The sequence below is a fragment of the Hipposideros armiger genome, unplaced genomic scaffold, assembly GCF_001890085.2.
Source record: "Hipposideros armiger isolate ML-2016 unplaced genomic scaffold, ASM189008v1 scaffold_304, whole genome shotgun sequence".
Taxonomy (NCBI): domain Eukaryota; kingdom Metazoa; phylum Chordata; class Mammalia; order Chiroptera; family Hipposideridae; genus Hipposideros; species Hipposideros armiger.
The window spans coordinates 1,719,072-1,736,210 of NW_017731654.1; the positions used below are offsets into that span (position 1 = coordinate 1,719,072).

Here is a 17,139-nt window from a genome sequence, read left to right on the forward strand (position 1 = left end):
GGGGAGGAAAAAGACCTGTCCAGCTGGTACCAAAAAGGGCAGTGGCCCATGTACCCATATGCCATCCTTGAATGACGCCTCTGCCCCCAACCCTCCGCAGGTGGGTCTTTGTCTATGAGAAGGGCTACCAGTCCTCAAGTGGCCTCATCAGCAGCGTGTCTGTGAAACTCAAGGGTCTGGCTGTGACGCAGATCCCGGGCCTGGGCCCCCAGATCTGGGACGTGGCTGACTACGTCTTCCCAGCCCAGGTGAGCTGACTCAGAGGTACACCTTCCACCCATAGGGCCTGGCTGGGAGCTGGGTTGGGCTCTGTCCCGCCTCCCTATGGAACCAGTCCAGCTCCTAGCTCTCTCTGGGCCTCAGTTTCCCTACCTGTGACTGAAGGGCAGAAGCAGTCTGCTAACATCATCTCACTCTGACATCATGGGGTATGAGGTGTCATGCTGGGTGTCGTGTGGGTTCTAGGGGCTGCTAGGAAAGCACCTGGGTTCTTGAGGCCGTTCTCCCAGCTCAGGGCCCTTCCCCTTCACTTCCAGGGGGACAGGTCCTTCGTGGTCATGACCAATTTCATCGCAACCCCCCAGCAGGTTCAAGGCTACTGTGCAGAGGTGAGAACTGCTGCCCACCCCCCTTCTTCAACCTACAGGGAAAAATAACATGGGCGAGGAGGTCCCCTTGGGTATTGGAGGTGAAGCTGGATAGGCTTCCCGCGGGGGCCGCAGAGGTGGGATTTCAGGCACAGATTTACACAAAGTAACTGGCCACCATTGGCAGTGCTGAGGCCTCCCTCCCAGCTGTGAGCCAAGCAGGACGCTGAGCCTCAATGCCCGCCCAACCCACAGGCCTCAACCTCCCGCCCTCTGTCAGCTGACATTAGCAATGAGGCAACTGGACATAAGCCCAGCGGGGTCCTGGGAGGGCGGCACTGGGAGAAAAAGGCCTTGAACAAGGGTCACCCCAAAGGCATCTGAGACTCTGCCCCGTGCCCTCCTTAGGGCCCTGGTGGTGAGGAGGGTCTCTTCTCATAACCCCAGCCAAAGGGCCTGGGGTTAGCAGCTCTCCCCTCCCCCAGCATCCAGAAGGGGGCACGTGCAAGGACAACAGCGGCTGCACTCCAGGGAAGGCAGAAAGGAAGGCCCAAGGTAAGGTGGGCCTCCTTCCCATCCTCCTCCGCAGCCCCTTTCAGCTCCAGGCGTCCTCCACCAGCAAGTCCTTCCTGCCCGCTCCCTTCCTACCATCTTGAACTTCGTTGGCCCTGTCCTAGACCCAGCCACATTTCTGTCCTCAGGTTTCTTTTCTTGGGTGCCCCATCAATGGGACTCCTACGGGCAGGGCCTGGGGGGCCCTCCTCTGCACCCCCAGCTTGGTTTGGGCACCCAGGGCTTTCTCCGTCCCTCCAGGCATCCGCACAGGCAAGTGTGTGGCCTTCAACAACACTGTGCAGACGTGTGAGATCTTTGGCTGGTGCCCTGTGGAAGTGGATGACAACGTCCCACGGTAACGCCTTGTCCTTCCAAGGAGCTGGGAGCAGGATCCCCAAGCCCAGGCAGAGGGGCACCTGGATCCTGAGGTGGATCCGGAAAGAAATAGGCCCTCCTTCTTCCAACCACACCCTCACCCCATCGGTGCAGCCCAGGCCAAAGATCCCCCGGCCCCTGGTTGAGGGCTCTGAGAGTCCACCATTACAGCACACCCACCCCTCCACCGATCCAAAACCCCAGGAAGATCCTGTAGGCTCTCACCTCCCAACACACACAGTGCCAATCCCTGGGGAGGGGCCAGTGAGTGAGTGCGGTCTCCTCTAGCCCTGCCCTTCTCCGAGAGGCTGAGAACTTCACTCTCTTCATCAAGAACAGTATCAGCTTTCCACGCTTCAAGGTCAACAGGTTCGTGGGAAAAGTGGGCAAAAGTGCAGGTGGCTCCCCGAGGCTGTTCCCGCTGGTTTCAACTGCCTCTGTCACCCTCTACTCGTGCTGCTGCTCTTACTATGGAGACCGGGCCCCTGGGGTGGGCTGCCTTCATGCTCTCTAAAGGCTGTGGAATGGGCATTTCTGGAGCCCATGAGAGATCCCCTAGAGCTCCGGGGCATGGTGGGTACCGCCCCAGCTGGCATACTGCTGCCGCCAATGCCCTCTGACCCACAGGCGCAACCTGGTGGAGGAGGTGAATGCCAGCTACATGAAGACCTGCCTCTATCACAAGATCTCCCACCCTCTGTGCCCTGTCTTCAATCTTGGCTACGTGGCACAAGAGTCAGGACAGACATTTAGCACCCTGGCCGAGAAGGTATTGTGCCAGGCGAGTGGGGAGGGCTGGGCCCCAGGATCATCGGACCAATGAAAGTTTTTCAGGCCCAGTTAATACTGCCCCCACCCCCCAGCCTCCTTGGTGCGGACTGAGTTCTATTGTATATATAGATCTATTGCCTAATATTAAGGGCCCCTGAGAGTCACGCCTATGTCCTCAGTAGGGCCTGGTATGAGCCTGGCACAGGGGAGGTGCCCAGAATGAAAGGATTTGGGTGGATAGTGTCACCTAGACATCTGCTGAGGTCCCACTGTTTTTAAAATATTAGATAAAAGTAGTTTGAATCTCCTGATCCATGGTCCATGGCCCTGAGAAATCCAGAGGCTAAGATCTACACAGTCCCCTGGGGTTCCACGGGAAGCAGTACCTTGTAAGGAGCACAGACCTGTCTGACCAGGTTCAAATCCCAGCTCGGCCCCTAAGAAGCGGTGTGACCTTAGACAAGTCTCTTACCTTCAGTGTGCCTGAGCGTTGGAGCCTGCAAAGTGGAGATAATAATAGTACCCATCTCATGGGGTGGTCTTGAGGATCACATGAGTTCATGCATGGGGACAGTACTTCAGGACAGCCTGGCATGTGGCAACTCTATGTGCCTGTTCCCACCTGGTCTTCATTATCCTGCTCCTGCAACACCTATTCAGGGATGGAAATCGGCCCTTCTTCTGTGACATCACACACATACAAAAACTCACAACACATTTGTCTGGAACAAGGGTCAGCAAACTTTTTCTTCAAAGGTCCAGAGAGTAAGTATTTTCAGCTTTGCAGGCCATAAGGTCTCTGCTCCTGCTACTCAGGTCAGCTGCTGGAGGGCAAAAGCAGCCACAGATAATAGGTAAACAAATTCGACCCTTGGGCCTCAGTCTGCCTGTCCCTGGAGTGGGTTTACACTAGCAACACGCAGGACCAGAAAGCTGAATGTTAGGCCTCCCTGTTCCTAAAAATCGCCATGCCATCCCACCAGGACCTTCTCATTTATCACCATCATCTACAGGTACCAGCCTCCCGCCTAGTTGCCCAGCTCCTCACCTGTTCTGACCACCTCCCAACTCTCCTGTTGCTCAGCCCACCCCCACCTGTCCCTGATCCTCACCTGGACCAGAGGAGCTTCTCTTTCTCAAGTTTTCTTTCCCCAGCCCATGTCTTTATAGACGCACCCTTTAATTCAACACTATTCACTTGCCTCCCACACTATGACTTGTGCGAGGAACTTAAGAGTTAGTGAATGAGACAGACCACCCCACCCCCATGGAGCTTACAGTCTTGGAGGAGATGTTAATAAATAATCATATAAATAAATCTATCATTAAAAAGTGGCAAATGTTCCAGAGGAAAACACAGAGGGAAGAACAGGGACGTATTTTACACTGGGGTGATGGTCAGGTAAGGCCTCTTAGAGGAAGTGACCAAAGAATGAGAAAGAGCCACATTTGTGGGGACCTGGGGGAACTGGATGTGCAAAGGCCCTGAAGTAGGAAGAACTTGGTGTATTCTAGAAATGGTCAGAAAGCTGGAGTGTGACGGGTGGGAGGTGGGGCCAGAGAGAGTGACAGGACGTTGATACTGAAGCAGCCTCTCAGTAACTCTTCTCAAGGCAAAAAAATGTTCCCTCTTCAAGAGATTGCTGCCACCAGCTGTAAGACAGCTGTTTCTTAATCCTGAAACCCTAGATCTGATACACCTGTGTCCCTGGCAGGGCGGGGTGGTGGGCATCACCATCGACTGGAATTGTGACTTGGACTGGCACGTTCGACACTGCAAGCCCATCTACGAGTTCCACGGGCTGTATGGGGAGAAAAATCTGTCTCAAGGATTCAACTTCAGGTGCCTACCAGGCCCCCACCAGTGCACCCTTCCTTGGGGTCCCATGGGCTTTTCTACTCCCAGAATTCGGGGGCCAAGCAGGTGTCCCTGGGAGGGGAGCAGAGGAGCAGGGGAGCCTGGGCAGCTCCTGTCCTCCTGGGATTGGCCAAGTCGGAAGCCAGCAGAGAGCAAGACCTTGGAGGAAGGCCTGAGCCCCTGCCCCTAACTCTTGGTTCCCTTGAGGCCCACCTGGACAGGACTAGTTGGGGAAATTGCTTACATCAAGGGTCAGGGTGAGGGTTGAATCAGCATTCCCGGAATGAGGTCTGGGATCCTGCCTGCGCCCCACCTCTATATAAAGTTGGGGGGCATGGAGCTGTCCTTATGGTCCTCTAAGGGTCCCTGCATCCCTGATGCTTTGACAACTCCCAACCCAAGATGGTTCTCCATCATCTCCCCTGCAACCTCACCCCCTCCTCAAGGTTTGCCAGGCACTTCGTGGAGAATGGGACCAACCACCGGCACCTCTTCAAGGTGTTTGGGATTCGCTTTGACATCCTCGTGGATGGCAAGGTGAGTGTCAGCGTGAGGGGCAGCCAGAGACACACTCTTGGGTCCTGTGAGTGCTTGTTAAGCGTCTGTGGTTAAAGATGACAGGAAGTTGGACGGACTTCATTTAGCTGTTCTATTTCTAATAACAGATGGGCCTGGGTACCATTGAGGACATGTGATCACACCTCCCCCACTATCTCTCTGTGTCCAGGGAGGCAGAGCCAAGGTCAAAACCTAGAGCTCCTGACTGGAGATGAGTCACCGTGTAGCGCCAGGGCCTGGGCAGCAGGCTGTGGGGCCAGCGGACAGTGGAAGGGGGTGCCCCTTTACTCCAAGCCTGGCATTAGGGCTCCCCAGGAAGGCCTTTCCAGCCAGGCCCCTTCTGACTGTTAACAACTTCTCTCCCTGGGCTCCACCACCAGGCTGGGAAATTTGACATCATCCCCACAATGACAACCATTGGCTCTGGGATTGGCATCTTTGGGGTGGTAAGTGCTGGGGATATGCGGTCACTATGCTCGGTCAGTCCCTCCTCTTCCACATCAGTAGCATCAACGCACCCCATAACTTGACCATGATTAGCCATCCTTATTGAATCGACCCCACCAATCTAGACCCACGGCATGTCTGAGGAAACATAGGCCCAGACCTGGTGCAGGACAGAGATAGAACGGGATAGTCTCGGTTCCCTGAGGAGCCTGTAGTGCCTCATCTGCCCTCCGGGACCTGAGGTCTGGATAGGGCAGGAGTCAGCCAGGCCCCCACAGTCAGTAGGGACTGAGGTGGGATGTGGAGGGTTCTGTCCCTGCCCCCAGGTTCCTATGCTCTTTTCATCACCTTCCTTTCCCCAGGCCACGGTTCTCTGTGACCTGTTGCTGCTCCACATTCTGCCCAAGAGGCATTACTACAAGCAGAAGAAGTTCAAGTACGCGGAGGACATGGGCCCAGAGGTGGTAAGAGAACTCCCTGAGCTGGGCCCTTCAGGGGCCTCAGGCCGTGTGTCTGTGGTGGGGAGCCAGCCCCTCTCCCGAGACTGACTTTTATCCCCCTCAATGCTCACACAGGGCGAGCGTGACCCCGCAGCCACCAGCTCCACCCTGGGCCTGCAGGAGAACATGAGGACATCCTGACTCTCGGCCCCGACTCCTGACTGGACGCAGCACAAGGCTTCAGGCGGCAGCCCTTAGCGGGGTCCTAGCCAGGGTAGAGAGGTCTCCTCAAGAGCTTTCCCTCCCCCTCACCCAGGCAGATACCAGGTTGCCGGAAGCTCACAGTGGAGACTGGAGGGACCTGCACAGTTCTGAGCTCTGGCTCCGGCTCTGCACCACGCCAAGCGAACCTCACCCAGCCTCAGCCTCTCCTGATGTGGAGGTGCTGGGGCTGGGCGGGGCTCCTCTCACAACCCTAGACTAGAGCTTTGTGCTTCTCTCTCTGGGACCTCATCCATCCCACTGCCTCGTGTCTTTAGACATACGGCAGCCGCTAGCCACAGGCGATTATTTAAATTTAAATTAATGAAAATGGAATAAAATAAAAATTCCAGTTCCTCAAATTAAGCATATTACAAGTGCTAAGTAGGCACATGTGGCTGGTGACTGCCATAGTAGACAGTACAGAACATTTTCAGCACCCCAGAAAGTTCTATTGGATAACTCTGTTCGTGCCCTGTTTCTGAGTGGCCTCAGATTTTCCTGGGAAGCTTATTAACTATGCAGGCCCACCCCAGACCTCCTGAACCAGAATCTCTAGTGCTGGTCACAGGATCTGCGAGGACAGCAGACTCCCCAGGCCATTTTAAGGACCTATGTTTAAAATGTTCCCGATCAGATATCAGACTTAACCGAGGCCTGCATCACATGGCAGGTACTGGTAGCCAGCAGGTGTGTGGTGTGCTGCTCACAAGCCACTGGGTGTCTAGTGCACGCGCCCCCACGTGCACACTCACCAGAATGCACATTCCCCCTCCTATCCACACTGTGTATTTGAACAGCTTGGGCCCTGCAAACACAACCATCTGAACACTCCTACACCCCCAAGCACAGGTCCGTGCCATGTCACCTCCATGGGAAACGCTTCTCCCCAAGAGTGTCAGGCCAGGACAGCCCCTTCAGCCATGAATCCTTACTCAGCTACCTCTGGTCTGGTGGGAGCCTTGGCCAAATCCTGGGCTCCCTGCCTGTGGCCTAGCCCCAGCTCCCAAGGCCTGCCAAGCTCTGTCTGAACACAAGGTCTGGGGAAAGTGAGGGGTGCAGTACAATAAAGGGAACGAGGACAAACCTTTGCCTTCTGCGCTTTCTTCCCAGCTCTCTCTGAAACTCAGTGTCCACATCTATGAAATGTGGGGTGGAACTGAGCTAACTTTGAGGTCCTTCTGGATCTGTTGGTGGGTGGTGGTGAGCCGACACTTTGCCCTGAACTCAGCAGGTCAGTGCTGGGGGTCACCTCACCTCTATCCATGGGCCAGTGTCCTGGCACAGCCCCTATCACTGGAGCTCTTCCCAACCCTGCAGCAGCCCCTCCCGTGCTGTAGGACGCCTGGCACTTGGAGAAGCAGAGACCCTCAGGAGTGGCCTCATGAAAGCAGAGGTGAGGAAGGGGTTGGCTGTTCCAGGAGGGAGGTCTGAGGGAATCCCAAGGAGGGGAGGAAGGTCTTGAAGGAAGACAGTGAGGAGGGATTCTCCACGGGCCTTGCTGTGGGCATGACCTCCAGTCTGGACTTACAGCCAGGCAGGGTTTCTGGGCACCCCCACCACCGTGCTCTATCTAGATCAGTGCTGTCCAACCACAATGATGAAATGTTCTCTATCTGTGCTGCCCAATATAACAGTCACTAACTACATGTGGGCTCACAATGTGGCGAGTGCACCTGAAGAATGGAACGTTTTCTTTTATTCACTTGTAATTAATTTAAATCATCCAACATGGCTATTGGCTACCACATTGGACAGCAAAGGCTAGCCCCCCACTTTTCCCTCGGGCCCTTGGCCTTCTGCCCTCTTCCCCAGCCAAGAACCATCCTTCGGATTTTACAAGGCAGGAACTCCTCTTCTTCCTTGTCTTCCTTCTCCAGACCTACCTGCTTTTGTGCCTCCGGCCCCCTTCCCTCCTGAATGAGTAAAGGGTTCCTTCTTTGTATCCAACCGTTCTACCCAACCCAGAGGCCTCCCAGTAGAGGCTGCCTGTCCTCTCTCCCACTCGTGTATTTGCTCCCCTCTTCTGCCTCCTCCTGGCCCATGATCCCCTGCAGCTCTGCCTGCTGTCCCTTTGCTGCTACCATTCCAGAAAGACCAGTTTACACTTCCCTCTGTGTCCCACCCTCTGCAGTTGGCCTCCAGCCCCCGCCCCCACTTCTCCTAGATGCCCTTGCCAAGTTACCGGCAGCATCTTTGTTGCCAAATTCAAGCAGAAACTTCAGTTGTATCCTGCTTGGCCTGTCAGCCTCTGACAGGGTTGACCAAGCCCTCCTTTGTTGAAAGACTTCCTCCCAGCAGCTTCTAGTACCCACCCTCTCCTGATTTCCAGCTATCCTGGTATGCAGGGAAAAGACAGGCTTCAGTTACAGCTCTACCATGGGTTAGGGTTAGTGTGTGTCCTTGGGCAAGTTGTTTAACTCTCCAAAGCCTCCTTTGTGAGTCAGGGATAATAACAGCTTCTACTCAGGTTGGGGTAAGATAAGATAGAAAAGTGCCTAGCACAGAGCCTGGCACACAGTAGTGCTCTATCCTCTCTTTCAATGGTGGAGTCAGCTTATTGTCCCCGGATATCTATTCTCTCTACAGTGATACAATCCTTGGTTCTTGGCTGGGTATGTGGCTGCCTAGAATAAAAGCTGCACTTTATAGCCTCCTCTTGCAGCTGGGCCTAGTCATGTGACTAAGTTTTAGCTAATAGGATGTATGTGGAAGTATCATGTGAGACCTTCTGGGAACTTTCCTTAAAAGAGAGCTGGTGCAGATCCTTTGTCCTCTTCTTTGTCCTTGTCTTCATCCCGCTGCCTAGAATGCACATGTGATGGCTGGAGCTCTAGCCACCACCCTGAACCATGAAGACAAGTGTCATACCCAAAGGTTGCTGGAGCAGTGAGTAGAAAGACTCACATCTGGGAGGTCTTTGTGGAGCACAGCTGACATACCAGCCTAGGACTGGCTTCCCTGAGGCTCTGATGTGGGATTTCTGTTACTTAAGTCAAAACTGATCCTGCCTGGTACAGAAATCTTTCCCCCTTAAAAGCAAATATTCTGTTCTTGGCCCCTGTTTCACTTGTTCTGAGTTATCTCACCCTTCCCCCATGACTCTACTTATGACTCTCGATTCTTTCTGAGAACTTAGAAAACTGCCTCCCTGTACCAGCTGTCTTTTCTGGACTCCAACCCCACATATATAACTCCCTAATTACCATACCCAATTAGTTATTCATCCGACAAACACTTTTGAAGCACGTACACGATGTGTCAGGCTATGTTTTGGATGAATCAGGCACAGTCCCTGCCCTCAAGAAGCTTCCAGTCCCAAGGGGAAACAGGCAGGTAAACAGATGCTCATTACCAGGAAGTCCCGAAGAGGGGCTGCTAACCCACACTGGGCAGTGAGGAGTTCAGAGAGAAGGCAGGGTTCCTGGCAGATGGGCATTGAACCAAGTCCTGAAAGGAGTTAGACAGGCAGGTGATTAGGACTGAGGTCATGGAGGGCTTGATTGGACCTATTCTCAGGGCACTGGTGAGCCTTGGGATTCCTAAGCAGGAGCTGACTAGTTGGACTTCTGTTTCTGAAAGATCGCTCTGGCTGCCATGCCAGGTGGAGAAAGGCTATTGGGGCAGGGCGGTGAGACTGGATAGGGGTGGGAGGCCAATGAGGAGGCTGCTGCAGCAATCCAGGTAGAAGACGTGTGGCCTGAGTTAAGGGAGGGGCAGAGAGTGGCTGGATTCCAGGGCTATTTCAGAGGCAGCATGGGCAGGGTTTGGTGATCAACTGGTTGGGACAGGACAAGGCGTAGATACAGTGACTCCCAGGTTTCTGGTTGCTGATTGAGACAGGGACACAAGAGGCCAGGTTTGGGGGAGTGTTATGGGGCTCTGTCTTGGGCAAGTGGGGGTGGAGGGTGAGGTGCCAGAGGATTCACAAGTGGAGAACTTAGCGTAAGTGAACCAAGAGTTGATGAGTTTGCCAGTGGAGAGGTGAGGGGCAGTGTCCCCAAGAACAACTGCCGTGAAGGTCAGGCCGTCCTGTAGAGTCCCCTCCATTCCCTCTGGCCCAGCTAAACCATTCCTGCCTCCTGCTCACAGGAGCTCTTCCCCAAACATGAAGCCGCTTCCAGTCCTCCTTACCCCCACCCGACAGATGGCTAAACTCCTGACAGCATTCAAGGCCTTTCTCCCTTGCCCTCGGTCTCCACTCCATTCCTTATCGCCAATCTCACCTTGCCCCTCCCCTAGTAAGCACCTCTCCTCAACCCCCGGCGTCCGGGAGGCCCCTGCCAGGCCGAAATGAGGAGGGGGGAGGACAAAGGGTTTTCTGGGGAGGCACCCGTACCCTCCAGGCCCAGCTAAGAGGGCCCAGGTCGCGGCCTGGAGAGATTCGGGGTACCCCAGGGATCCCACGTCTGGGGCGTGACAGGGTCCAGCCCCGCCGCAGGGGGAGGGGCCCCTCCGGAGCCGCCGGCCCGCCGCCCCGCCGCGGCCCCTCCCCTCCAGGAACAGGGCGGGAGTCCCGGGCTCTGATTGGGCGGCGCCGGGGGTGCCGTGCAGTCTGACCAATGAGCGCGGGCCGGGCGCGGCGGCGGGCGGGGGAGCGAGAGCAGCCCGGAGCCGCGGCGCCGGCGGTCTGAGCTCCGCGATCCAGGCCCTGGCTAGGCTGGCCGGACGGGGCGCGCGCCGCGGGAGCGAGCCTGGCCGCCCGCCGGGCCGCGGAGACTGTCGCCCGGCGCCGAGGTAGGGGTCTGCGGGGAGGGTACCTGGGTCGGGGAGCGGGCAGGGACGAACGCCTGAACGTCTGATGGGAGCCTGCAGAGGAGAAGGATGGTATCTGAGGCCGAGTTTACGAGGGCAGCCAGGACCTCGACCATACGGGAATCCTCCCCCTTATGTGTGCGGGGATCCTCCCCCTTATGTCTACAGGGCCGGCTTTACCGGTTGCTTCCCGGAACCAGCTTCTGTCTGCGCTGGCAGCTGGGACCGCATCTATAAGGGCGCCGGGTTATCTGCGTCCCTTAGCTCTAGTCTGCGGGACTGCGTCCATACCCGGCGCACTACCCACCCCCGCCCCAGCTCTTGGCAATGTCTATGCGGAGTGGGCCCAGACGGGTGCACCCACGTGTGGATCTGCGCGAAGAGCTCCTCCCACACGGCCCTCCCCTGAGTCTTCCTTCAGAGCTGGGGTGGGGGGCAGGGGAATGAATGGGACCGATGAGGAGCGTGGCTTTAGCTGCGCAGTCCTCTCCTGGCTGGGCGGGGTTGGAGGGGGGGGCGGCAGAGGCGGTCGCTGCGGCTCCTGGGGTCACATAGACACAGAACTGGTAGCTTGGAGGGCGCACACGTGCGCGGGGACCTGTGTGTGGTGTTTGGAGGCGGGTGTGCGTGTGTCACGTGGACACAGGAGTGTGCCTGTGTGTGTGAGGGGTGTACGTTAGAGGGATGGAGTGGTATGTGAGGGCGGATCACGTGGACATCGGCGTGCGCCCGTCTGGGAGGGGTGTGTGTGTGTTGAGCGCACAAGGGTGTATAGAGAAGATTACGCCCCAGGTCACAGGACTGCACCTCGGTGGGTGCATAGGGGGCTGTATATCTGACAAGTGGGCCCAGCAGTGCAGGAGGAGCACACAGTTTGTGTCTCTTAGGATCCCAGGGAAGATCCCCTGGCCTCCCCACAGCCCTCACTCCTTCATTCAGCAAGTACAGATTGAGCACCCACTGTGTGCCAGACTGTGTCCTAGGCCCACAGACTCTGGGGACCCCTACCTCCTCCTTGGTCTCACCCTCAATTCCCACAGCAGGCAGAGGGATTATTTTAAACCTTATTGGACTGAGCCACTCCCCTGCTCAAAACCTTCCTCTGGCTTTTGAGGGCTCCTGGTTTCTGTCCACAAAGACATCCCCCACTCCAACCCCCCAAGCCAAGCCCTGAGTCCCAGCCAGGAAATGACTCTCTGTCATATACAGTGTGAATTTCTGTCCTGTCCCCCTCTGAAATCCTTACTCAGTGGTCATAAAGAGCTTAAATGTCACCTCTTCCAGGAAGCCATACCCCAGGCCAGGCACAGGGAAGGATGCTTTCTCATCCAGGTGTAACTCTGATCACCATCAGGTACTTCTCACATGCTGAACAGCCCACTCCAGCCACATTGGCCTCCTTGCCGTTCCTCAAGACAGATCGAGCACTGTTCCAGCTCACGGCCTGTGCAGTTGCTGGTTCCTCTTCCTGAAATGCCCTTCCCAGATGTCCACACTGCTCTCTCCCTCACTTCCTTCAGATCCTGCTCAAATAATGCATCAGAAAGGCCTTTTCTACCCACACAGTATAAATAGCAACCCCCAGCCCCTCACTCTTTTTTTTTTTTTTAAGATTTTTATTGGGGAACTGGGGGGATGGGAGGAACAGCACTGGGGAATTGGGGAAGGGGAACAGACAAGTTGCTGTCGTTTTGGTCTTCAGTCTAGTTGTGGAGGACGTTGCTTCACTGGCCCAAGTTGGCACCATCATTGCGCTCTTCCCGGGTGAGGCAGATCCGTCGCCGGCTTCTGGACGGCCGCTCACTGCGGCTGCTGGCCGCTCACGCTGGCTGCTGGCTACATACGTAATGGCAACCCACTGCCACAGGGGCTGCAGCCTACGCTGTCGCCGGCAACTCAGGGCAGCCCAGCTCCAGGTTGAGCTGTTGTTCAGCATCTTAGCTGTAGAGGGCAGTGTCACTGGCCCTCATATGTGGGATCCGAACCGGGGCCCTCTGGTGTCCCAAGCCAGCTCTTAACCATCGCGCCACTCGGCCAGCCCAGCCCCTTGCTCTTGATCCCCCTTACATGATTGTATTTTTCTCCATAGCACGTACCGCTTGACATATCATCTGTTAATTGTGGGCTTTCTTGTTTGTTGCATCTTGCCCCAGTACAAATGAAACTGCATGAAAGCAGGGACTTTGTCTTTTGGTCCATTGCTTTATCTTCCAGCACCCAGCACAGTGCTTGGGCACGTATAGCAGGTGCTCAGTGAGTATCTGTTGCCTGAATGAATGACTCTGGATTTGCATCCCAGGAGTCTGCATCCCTGGCTGTTCCCCAGCCTATGAGCCCCCAGCCTGAGGCCAGGTCTCCTGCCTCCTGTCCTCCAGATTCCAAGTTCCTCATCTGGGAGAACTGTGACCATATTTGCACAATAGAGCTATTCCCTCTAGTAACTGGAGTGGAGGATGGGATGGGTGTGGTCGGGATGTGAGCCTGGAGTCAGGAAGACCTGTGTGGTTGAAAGCAGTGGGGAAGGAAAGCGGAGGCCTGAATCTGGACTTTTAGAGAAGATCAACTTGGTGATCTCCCCCAGCAGTGGGGAGATCAGGGAGGGCTCCCAGAGGAGGAGATGTCAGGGCTGTCCTCTGGCAGAAAAGGAGAGGGAGGTATGTTCCTGGCAGAAGGCCTGGCAGCAGAACCCAGTCTGCAGTTGGGGAAGCTGTGCGTAGTGTGGTTCTGCCAGAGTGGAGAGTTAAGTTCAGGGTGGGTGGGGTGGGGGCAAGGCTGGTGAAAGGGAGATAGTGATGAGGAGGGCTCTTGGGTTCCTGGCCTGGGAGAACTGGGAGGATGGTGGTGCCATCTCTGTGATGGGGACAGAGGAGGAAGAGCAGACTTAGAGGAAATGCTGAGTTGAATCGGGGCCCTGTTGGGTCTGAGCTGCTTGGGAACATGGAGGGGGTGGTGGGGAGACACTGGCTGGAAAGAACTGGGCTGGAGGCGCAAGACCTGGTATGGAGGGTGAGGAGGTGCAGAGGCAGAGGTGAGACCATCAGCTAGGGTGAACTGAGGATACACTGAGGGTTGCCGTGTGAAATCAGGCAGAGCCCACCTCAAGTGCTTGAGGCCTCCCCTGGGATGGTGGGAGGGGGCGTGCTCACAGCAGGCATCCTCAAGCATGACTTGGCACCAGATGCCTGGGCCTCCCTGGAGGGGACTGAGTCATTCCGGGTGGAGGCGGGAGCCGCCAAGGGCACCCGTTGCCAGGGCCATCCAGACACTTGTCAGGAGCATAAACACAGCTCCTGTGAGGCAACCCAGTGATGTCAAGGCCACCTTCTGCGTCTGGCCCTGGTGGCTAGCACGCTTCCTTACAGCTTTCCCTGCTGGCTAGTCCTCTGCCCGTCAGGGCTGTGTCCTCTCTGCCTGGATCGTAGCTGGTCCCCGGCTCAACCTGTCCCCGAGGTTCACAGCAGCCTTCCAGAACTCAGAGTGAGGCTCGACTGGTGCTTGGGTCATCCAGGCAGGGCTGCTTGAACCAGCTGGGATGAGAGCAGGATCTGCCCCTCTGTCCTGCCCTGGGCCTCCTCTGAGGGACCCAGGTGGATGGGGCACATCCAAAGGAGGAGGTCTGGCCAAGCAGGAGCCAGAGCCAGGGTCTGCATCTCTTGGGAGTAGCCAAACAGCTGTGGTTGGAGAACATAGTCTGGGAGGAGCAGCCTGAGGGGGCTAATGTGCTAGGCCTTTCGGAACCAGGGGGAGATATGGTGTTGTATTTTGTACATCAAGGCTCTCCCTCGGTGGCTTCCTGACAGACACACCCCAGCCCCACATCGCTTGGGCACAAACTGCTTCAGTGTCCACATTATTTACTTCCTTTCATAGCCCTACCCAGGGCAGGATGGTGGCCATCTATCCGACTCATCTATGAGGAAACTGAGACCCTAAGAGGCTCAATGACTTGTCTGAGATGACATAGTCCCAGCCTGGGAGAACAGGACTGGGGTAGCTTTTCCCAGTTAGGGAGAGCCTGAGCCTGGCCATTCTTGGCTGCAGGACTAGGCTGGACCCTGGGAGGCTCCCCACGCCCAGAGGAGTCCTTGCTCTACCCTGGGCCTGGGTCCCAGTCTGTCTGTCCTTCTCTTTGCCCATGTGGCACCTAGTTATCTGCCAAGTTAGTTTCTACAAAGTGTCTACTGGGACCTCAGCTTGGGGAGGGCCTTGAGAGACCCCCTTGGGGAGCCCCCAGAGAGTCCTGGGTCCTGCCCAAAGCACACAGCCCAGCCCAGCAGGCAGCTCCAGGTTGGTGGATAGGTGACCAGTGGGAAGTTTAAACTTGACCTTTTGTGTTCAGACTCCCATGGCCCCCACAGTGCACATGATCACACTCACACACACATATAGACCACACAATAGATTTCTGTCTTCACATAGATGCATGCCCATGTGTGGACGCCCCCCCCCCACACACACACACAGACACACACTGTCACTCCAGGTCCACAGCCTGGTCACACACATTCTGTCACGTGTGGCACATGCCCTCACATGCACAGCCTTGGGCACCAGGCCCTGTCGCTTGGACACAAGACAGGAACCTGGGGCCCCCTGGGCTGCCTCACAGACGTGCTTAGTCACCTGAATTTGATCCAGGCCAGGAGGGAGGTTGGAGGGTCTGACGTCAGCACTCATAGTCTCCTTGTGCCGCCCTCGCATCCATCTGGTCCACAGTGTGTGCCAGGCAATCACAACAACAGCAGCACAACAACATCTCACTTTTATGGGGCTTCCTTAGCGGCAGGCTCAGTTCTGAGCCCTGCGTGGGTGTTCACTCCTTTTCTCCTCAGAACCACCTGCTCAGGGAGCTGAGACTGTTAGTAACCCCCGTTCTGCAGATGAGGAAAACCCAGGCACAGAGGTGCAGTCACCTGCCCATGGGCTCAGCCCAGGAAGGCGCAGAGCCTATGCCAGGTAACAGGGCCCCAGGCTGGGGCAGGAAGACTCTGTACTGACTTCCTGTGTGACCCCTGGACCATCCCTGACTCTTGCCGAGCCTCTTTCTGCCTCCCAGAAAGGAGGATGGCCTCTGGTTGGGAAAACAGCCTCGGGGAAATCAGATGCAAAGTTTATGGGCTAGGGCAGCTTTTGACCTCTTTGGGTGGTGGCTCTGTCCCTTGGTCCCTGTCCTGGACTAAAGGAGAGGAGCTTCTGACACTGATTCATCCCCTGCCTTGGGCTGGGGCCTTAGGCTTATTGAGGTCTCTCTGATGCTGCTTTCCCATCTGTCTAATGGGGCCAGGACAGTAATGGTCACTATGGCAACCACTCATTTATTCAACAAATATTTATCCAGCTTCTACCCTGTGCCAGGCACTGCTGCAAACACCAGTGATCTTATGGAGAGAAGGCAGACAAGAGTCCTAATGTATGGAGTTTATATTCTGGTGGGAGAAAAAGGGCCTGCAGAGTGAGGGGGACGGCGTACAGAAGGGTGGGCCACCTACAGAAAGGATTGGGATGGGTGGGCCAGGCTTGGAGGGCTCCCTTCAGCCTTGGCTTCCTCCTTGCTGCAAGCGACCTGGTTCCTAAAGCCTCCCTGACACTCAACCCCATTCACTGCCCCCTCTTACCTCCTCCAGGGAGGCCTCCCTGATGCGCCAGCCCTACGCACTCCTCTCTCACCTCCAGGGAGGACTTGTTGATGTTCTAGCCTCACCAACACCGCCCCCCCCCACACACACACACACATCGCTAGGTCCAGCCTCCATGTCTTTTCCTGTTACCAATCTGGATTCCCTTCCCCGCTTCCTTTCTGCATGTCCACAGGAGCTCCTCCACCTCCGCGCTTCTACTCATTCAACGTTCTGTGTGCCAGGCACAGCGGGTCTGGACCACATCCTTACCCACAATCCATCTCGAAGCCTTGTTGTGGCCCTAGGGCATCTGGGAAGGCCCCACATGTATAGTACAGATGGGAAGACTCAGGCTCAGGTGGGAAGGAGCCTGCCTAGGGCCCCACAGTAGGTTGGCAGGCAGCACCAGAACCCGGCCCAGGCTCCTCTGCGGCCGATGGACTCCAGCAAGCCCTGCCTCATTGACATCTGTCAAAGAAAGGTGATGGGGGAATGAGGGGTGAAGCAGAGACCTGTGTTCTCAAAGTCACTGTGTGGGGATAGAGGAAGTTACCATCAAAGAGGAAGGGCAGAAGGTCAGGAGTCCATTCACTTCCTTTTCCTGAAAAGATGCCTGGTTTGGCCCACGAAGGGGGAGGTGCGTCGGGCTGGGGTGTGGGGCTAGTGCTTGGCCTGGAGCAGAAATGGAGTCTGACCCGAGTGTCAGGGTTCCCCCTAGGATTGTGGTCAAGGGTGAGGGCTGGGGCTAGAGGTTGGAGGTTGGTTTGGGGTTTAAGTCATTGGCCTCGGGCCTGGTTTGGGGATCAGACTGCAATAAGTTCTGGGTGGATGTAAGGCCAGGCCAGGGGGATGCGTCTCGGTCTGAGCAGATGTGGCAAACATTTGGCCACACAAATAAACTGTAAGGAAAAACC

General features: G+C 56.1%; 2 protein-coding genes across 2 annotated transcripts in view; both read left to right on the plus strand.

Annotated features, from left to right (window-relative positions):
- Positions 1-6,938, plus strand: part of P2RX1 (purinergic receptor P2X 1) — a 15,672-nt gene extending 8,734 nt beyond the window's left edge. The window contains exons 2-12 of the mRNA XM_019659831.1: positions 101-248; positions 537-608; positions 1,073-1,142; positions 1,401-1,497; positions 1,806-1,886; positions 2,145-2,286; positions 4,004-4,131; positions 4,593-4,683; positions 5,085-5,150; positions 5,514-5,615; positions 5,727-6,938. Of these exons, the coding sequence (XP_019515376.1) occupies positions 101-248; positions 537-608; positions 1,073-1,142; positions 1,401-1,497; positions 1,806-1,886; positions 2,145-2,286; positions 4,004-4,131; positions 4,593-4,683; positions 5,085-5,150; positions 5,514-5,615; positions 5,727-5,792 (1,063 nt within the window). The 3' untranslated portion in view covers positions 5,793-6,938. The remainder of the gene's footprint in view (positions 1-100; positions 249-536; positions 609-1,072; positions 1,143-1,400; positions 1,498-1,805; positions 1,887-2,144; positions 2,287-4,003; positions 4,132-4,592; positions 4,684-5,084; positions 5,151-5,513; positions 5,616-5,726) is intronic.
- Positions 6,939-10,447: 3,509 nt separating this feature from the next.
- Positions 10,448-17,139, plus strand: part of CAMKK1 (calcium/calmodulin dependent protein kinase kinase 1) — a 28,821-nt gene continuing 22,129 nt past the window's right edge. The window contains exon 1 of the mRNA XM_019659824.1: positions 10,448-10,589. The gene's annotated coding sequence lies outside the window, so the exon portion shown is untranslated. The remainder of the gene's footprint in view (positions 10,590-17,139) is intronic.